This window comes from Cucumis sativus, chromosome 2 (genome assembly GCF_000004075.3).
Source record: "Cucumis sativus cultivar 9930 chromosome 2, Cucumber_9930_V3, whole genome shotgun sequence".
Taxonomy (NCBI): Eukaryota; Viridiplantae; Streptophyta; class Magnoliopsida; order Cucurbitales; family Cucurbitaceae; genus Cucumis; species Cucumis sativus.
Window position 1 is genome coordinate 6,708,029 of NC_026656.2, and position 7,183 is coordinate 6,715,211.

The 7,183-nt window shown below is 33.6% G+C and overlaps 1 protein-coding gene across 1 annotated transcript; it reads right to left on the minus strand.

Moving 5' to 3' along the window:
- Positions 1-392: 392 nt before the first annotated feature.
- LOC101217871 (ammonium transporter 1 member 2) lies at positions 393-3,026 on the minus strand. Its single transcript, XM_004152815.3, has 2 exons — positions 2,479-3,026; positions 393-1,724 (listed from the first exon to the last, which is right to left on the minus strand). The coding sequence occupies exons 1-2, from the start codon at positions 2,915-2,917 to the stop codon at positions 628-630; spliced, it is 1,536 nt and encodes a 511-aa protein (XP_004152863.1). The 5' UTR covers positions 2,918-3,026; the 3' UTR covers positions 393-627.
- Positions 3,027-7,183: the final 4,157 nt, after the last annotated feature.

The window sequence follows — 7,183 nt, forward strand, 5'->3', positions numbered from 1 at the left end:
TGTAGTTTTTATTGATATATACAATCTCTAATATTAAGAATATATAAAGTGATTTCTTTTGGAGAAACAAATGATGATTGATGTTTAGGTTTTTTTTTAAAATTAATTATCGATAAGTTTAGTCCTTCACTTAAGTGTACGAGAGATGTATCTAATAAATATCCAAAATTTAAAATTTCTTATTAAGTTACTCAACTTTAGAAGTATTTAATCAAATCTATGATCATCTAAACTTGTCTTAAACTTGTCTTATACATTAGCTAGTGATCCATGTCAAAGACACAAATTAAAAAATGAAAGACCACATATTGATCAACAACTTTTAAGGTTTGGGGAGAGATACAATGCTAAAGCTTAAAAGTTTATTAAACATGTAATAAACTTTAAGCATATTTATCGAACAATCTTTTAATTAAAATAAACATAAAGAGTTAAAAGTAGTTGATTTACCAACAATCACCTTCATCTTTTACTAACTAATTCAAAATATTACTTACATCTCAATTAGGTTGAAGGTTGGAAGCTCCTCTACTTCCTTAATAATCTAACATTTTGTTCTTTCCAATACTATATCAACTAACAGAATAACACAAGTAGCTTACACTTGAGGTTTCAACTAAATATGAATTAAACATCCTCTATCCCAGAAGAAGTATGATCCTTAGGAGAACTAGCATCAGCAGGCTCAATTCTCCTCATCACAAACCCAGACGCCTTCTCTGAAAAATCTTCTTCATCATTATATACATAAGCAAATCCCCCATGTCTCGTTAAATCCATCCCCGCCATTTCATCCTCCCTTGATATTCTCAATAGTTTCCCTTTCATCAACCCATAAAACAACCCTCCCATTGTCAAAGACACCCACCCAAATATCGCTACAATTTCTACCACTTGTGCTGCCAATAGCTTCCATCCCCCGCCCATCAGCAATCCGTAAGGCCGCCCGAGTTGATATACCTCCCCGACATATTTCTTTGTCGCAAATAGTCCTGTGAATATTAAACCCCATGCCCCACATCCGCCATGCAATTGTGCCGCTTCTAATGGGTCGTCGAAGCTCAGCCTCTCCGCTAGCTTGTTGAACCCAATTAACACCCAAGATGCTACGAAACCACATATCACTGCTGCCCATGGCTCCACCACAGCACAACCAGATGTGATGGCGGCGAACCCCCCTAATAGGCCGTTGCACACGTCGATTACGTTCCAATGGCCGACTAAGAGACGCTTTGCGAAAAGGGTTGTTAAGGCAGCTGTGCATCCCGCTAGTGTTGTGGTGACTCCAGTTCGACCTATGGCGCTCCATTGGCCATAGTAAGGACGACCATCATTGTAGGATTTGGAAATTGTTAGGAATGAACCGGGGTTGAACCCATACCAGCCGAACCAAAGGAGGAAGGAGCCTAGGACTACGAGTGATGCACTGTGGCCGCGAAGGGCAACAGATCGTCCGGATCGATCAAATCGACCGATTCTTGGGCCTTCGATTAAAGATCCCCAGAGACCAGCTACACCACCAACCATGTGGACCACACCAGACCCAGCAAAGTCGATTGCACCTGAGTTGAATAGGAGATTGTTGGGTCGTGTTGGGCTAGCCCACCCATCAGCAGACCAAAACCAATGGGAGACTATAGGGTAGATGAAGCCAGTTAGAACAGTGGAGTAGATGAGATAGGCCACAAATTGTGTTCGTTCAGCTATGGAGCCACTAGTGATACCTGTTAAGAATTAGAAAATTGCTATTTATAGGTTAGATTAAGGGGTTTTTTCAAAGATAATAGAAGAAACAGTAGAAAAAAACTAAAAAGACAAAAATTTATTACATCTGAAGTGTAAATATTTGTTCATTTGTGCTATTTGATCATTTCTTTTAATGGAAGAATTTGAGCTTCTAGCTCAATTGATTAACATATACTCTTTCTATCCCTCCTTTATCCTATAATTGTTTTTTAAAAAATACTTTTGGATTTTTACACGAGATTTTTTTTCACTCCACTGATGGCCACACAAAAATTTGCGGTTAATGAGCATACTGAAAGAAAACTTAAGAAGAATTAGACAAAAACGAGTTGGTTGAAACAATTTAATAGTGAATCGTTTTTCTAAAAAGAAAAAAAAAAATTAAAATTGCATTTGTTGAGAAGACATCCTGATTAATAAATTTATCTGAAATCTAGCTATTTTAAATAAATAAAAAAATCCAAGCAGTTTTAGCCGAAATTCATAGTTTCTTTTTCTAAACTCTGCTTATTATAAATTCGAACAACATTGGATTTGTATGAACATAAAATAAAACATTAATTATTCAATCTATTGACAGCCACACAAGCTTTGATGGTTAAAAAGTACAGATAAAACATCACTTCAGAGTAACCAGCAAATTTTTTTTAATCAATTCCATTTTCGTTTGAGCCCCACTTAATATTGATAATAAGAAGAAGAAATTTAACGTACTGTATAATTAATATATACCTGCAGTAGCAATAGCAAAGGCCCATTGATAGAGAAAAAAGCTATAGTCAGTAGAGGGGTTAGGGACACTGGAGAGGTCAAAAAAATGGCGGCCGATGAAGGAGTTGGAGGGAGCACCGAAGGCAAAGGCGAAACCGAAGAGGTAGTAGGAGAGGCCTCCGGCAGCAGCATCAAGGACATTGGTGAGCATGATGTTCATGGTGTTTTTGGCCCGGACGGAGCCGGCACAAAGCATGGCAAAGCCAAGCTGCATGGCAAAGACGAGGTAGGCGGAAAAGAGAAGGTAGTTGTTGTCGACGGCATAGGTGGTGGAGCTGAAAGTGGAGGCTATTGTGGTGAATCTGGAGCATAGAAACTCGGCTACCGCGGTGGAGTTCGTGGTGGCTGAAGAGCCGAGAAGGGGAATCAAATCGGAAGGTTGGCAAGAAAGAGTGGCCATGGTGAGAGCTTTAGAAAAAGTGTGTGTGTGTGTGAATGTTTGGTTGAGGTTTATAGAAGGATTGTGTGTGTGAATGGTTTGGTTGAGTCTTATAGGAGTGTCAATCTCTCCCATATTGGAAGTACTTCCAATTAAATGGGAAAAAAATAAAAAATAAGGAAAAAATATTTATTATTTAAAATGTTTAAAAGTGATTTTTTTTTTTTTAAATGTTGGGATATGAATTTGAAAATTTATTTGAAATTAATATATTTACAATGTTTTTTTTATAATTTATTACCGTAGGATTTTAATTACGATATCTTGATTAAACACTTATAATGGATAGCAATTTTAAGAATAATACATAAAGTATGTAGCAACATTTAAAAATTTGTAGAGCAAAGGCTATCGTCAGTGATAGATTTCTATCGCTGATAGACTCTTAAACCAATATTTACAACATACTCTATTAGTGTAATAGACTTTCATCGTTGATAGATTTTAACAAATTTGTTATATTTGCAATTCTTTTAAATGTTACAATATACTTAATTATTTTGAATCTTATTGTTATTTTTATAATTATTCCTTAGAATATGCTAAAATATACAAGATTAAATTATCAGTGATCAACTTATCAATCATATAACCTAGCAAGAGCTTAGCTGATTCAACTGACACCTCTATATATTTGAGGACCAAGATGTCTCGTATTTAAATCCACCCACTCGGCTAATTTGTACTTTTAATTCATATAAGCTAAATCCGACCATTTTAGTAAGGAAGTTTCTTTTTAATTAAGTAAAAATAACATTTGACGTAACTTCTAATTTCAAAATCATTCTCTTGTTTTAGTATAACCAAACCAACATGATACGTTTGAATTTGTTATGAATTGATATTAGACTCTAAAGAAATAGTACATGCACCCCTCCTGAATCGCCTATTCTTAAACCTAGAGACAGCGTGAAGTCAACTGATATCGTTCCCTTCTCAACAATCCCAGCTAATTCTTAACCCCTAACATTTATATCAATCACATGTGGAAGCAACAACTCATAAATAAAACTGTAGTGCATCTCATTATTAAACAAATTTCAACATAAATCTTATACAGACATTTCACACCACCCTGATTATTTAAATACAAAAGTCCACCCACACCCAACTTTAGTTGGAGACGATATAATTACATGACTGTATATACATAACTTCAAAACAACTGGATCACATACAAAAAGAAAATAAAATCTTTAAGCAGACAAATAGTAGCGAATCAGGCTCCGAAAACCTGACCTCTACCTGAAAAGTGGAAAACATTTTGGAAAGTATAAACTAAACGACCCTAATGAGTGACTAAGTTTTTATACAACATTACATAAACATTTAAATGTTAATCATAACAATTTTATAAATACTTTAACTTGCCAAACACTTAGAAATAATCTATAATTCAAATCCTCATTTTTCCTCATCAATAATCCATAAATCTACTCTTGGGAAATGGTAGAGCTAACTCAATACCAACTCTAAACCTTAGAGATGGACATTCCTAATCCCTGTTCTTGAGAGATATGCGTCCTTAACTATAATCCTGAAGATAAGTGTCCTTACCTCAAATTCTTTGGCGTCCCACAACCTACTCATAGGGTTATTTGAGATAATTTGGATTAGATAAAGCATGTATTAAGTCATAAGTCTTGTAAACAATGTTTTCAAACCTTTAAATAATCCTTTTTACCTAAAGCAAACTATAAACCATAGTCATATCCTATTTCATTTGAAAACCATAAATAACCCTCAACAATTTATACTTAACCAAATACTTTAAACAAATCATATGCGATAGAAATAATTCACAAATCATTATAACTCAAACATTTAGCTCAAAGCATTCTTTAAATGATAGCTTGTAATACATGGTTAAAAATCACTAAAGAAATTTATTTTGTCACTCATAGATACAAGCTTAGATCATTGGCCTAAGATTTTTATGATTTCTTCTTAACCTGAAATAATACTATTAAGTCCAAATTAATCCCTCTGACCAAGAAAATATCAAAACTTTACTTTGAAATGGCAAAAATATAAAAAATGGCCAAAAAATGTCTTTTGGCATAAGCTGGAGAGCGCAGGCATGGATGGCAGAGGGAGGGGTGTGAGCAAGGACCCTGGACTATCTGCTAACCTCGCACGAGTGTTCATGGTCGTGTACTAGGTGTTGCACGTCTTGTCGTTGCGTGCCTCGCGCCTAGTGGTTGCGTGCATGGTGTTGCTCGCTATGGTGCTGCGTGCATGTGTCCCACCCTAATGCTCTACCACTCGGTTCAATGTTCATAAAATGGGTCCTTGGCTAAAATCTTTCTTTCAACTTTGGTGGTTAATAATTTAATATCAAGAACTCAAATGATAAAATTTCATTCTACAAAGTTTCTTGGAATTGACTTATGTATCTTACCTCCAAATTTCATCCTTAAACTCCCTGAGATGCATCCTGTAGCCTTTAGAAAGTGGAAACTACTGAAAGTTACCCGAGATTAAAGTTGATGTTGGCCTTCTTCCTCAACTCCTTTTTGTATGGGCAGCCTCACCCTTAATACTAGACATAATTCAGGAGATTTTGGAAGTGGAATAATAAAGCAAATGGCACAAGTAGATTGGTAGCATTCCTTCTCCAAAGCTTTCTTATTTACAGAAGTCCTTGCATGCCTCGGTGATGACACCTCCTACTCACACTTTCCACTTCATGCTTGCATGACTTAGTCTTGACACCACCTACTTGGTCACTTTACACCTCTCACTAACCTCTCAACATCTCTTTCTTCACTACTACAAAATTATTTGACGTTTCTTACCAGTCAAGACGCTTTTCAATGCGTCAACTAATCCAATGTCAAGAATAAGAGAATTTTACTTGATAGTTTTTATGTGTCAAGTACAATTATACTTGACAGGTAAAAAACGTCAAGTATATGAGATTACTTGAAGCTTTTTACACGTCAAGTAATTCAGTGTCAAGAATAAATGAGTTTTTTGTTTGACAGTTTTTACGCTTTAAGAATTTATTTATTCTTGACACGTTTTGCATGTTAAGATTTTTTTTCAAATAAAAAATTGTACAATTTGAAATATTCATATAATTATATTGTACCTGTTGTGAAGTCCATTCACACACATATAAGTAGAGCCTTTGAGATTACAAAAAGTTGCTAAACAATGTATATTAATTAAACAATTGAATCAACCCAAACTTTCCATAAAAGAACTATTAACTTTAACAAATTGCATATATCAATGAACCATACATATAGTTGGTCATTACATACTTAATTACAATAGTCCAAACTTCTAACAACATCCCAAACTTTTATGCCACACACCTCTTTTGCTTAATACCAACAAAAGGGTTTTGTCTTGACATGCCCATTCCTTGACACCAACCTTTTTCTTTGTAATTTTTTTTCTTAGTTCAAGGTACAACAACACTTCTATAATGACACACTTTTTATGTCACTTGATCATAATTTCTAATTAAATCCTTTAAATGGAATTCCTTCTTAACCAAGGCTATTATTCTTGTCTTAAGAGATTTTATGATCGAGGTTTAATAACCGCCGACCTAAATAATTTTTTTAAAAAAATCTAACCACTAAACTCAACTTGTCATCTCTTAAGGTCCTTAAAAGACTCAGAAAAATTCGTTGGGACCCCGGGTTTAAAGTACACCTTAATCATTTTTTTAAGCTATACTCCATTTTACTTTTTTTTTTTTAGGGCAATACATTAATATATGAATAGAACAATTTAAGAATCAATTGGAAAATCTAAAAAAATGAAATAATAATAATAATAATAATAATGTTTTCAAATATATCAAAGTGAACAAAAATATTAACATAAAAATAGCAAAATATCATTGTTTATTAGATGATAGATGCTAATAAACAATAATGATAGACAATTATCATCTATCACTGTTAGATAATTATAGATATTGATAAATATTTATTGGTTTCTATCACGTTTCATCACTAGTAGACAGTGATATTGTGCTATATTTGTAAATATATTTTTCGCAGTTTTGTCATTTAAAACAATTAAAAAAAACAATAAATAAATTAATTAAATCCATAGATTTAAAAGTTGTGTGTTTGTTTCATATCTATATCACTAATAGATACATTGATAGCCTTCTATCAGTATCTATTAATGATATTCATATAGACATATCATTAATAAAAAAAATGAAAATTTACTATATTTTGTAAATATTTTCAACAATTT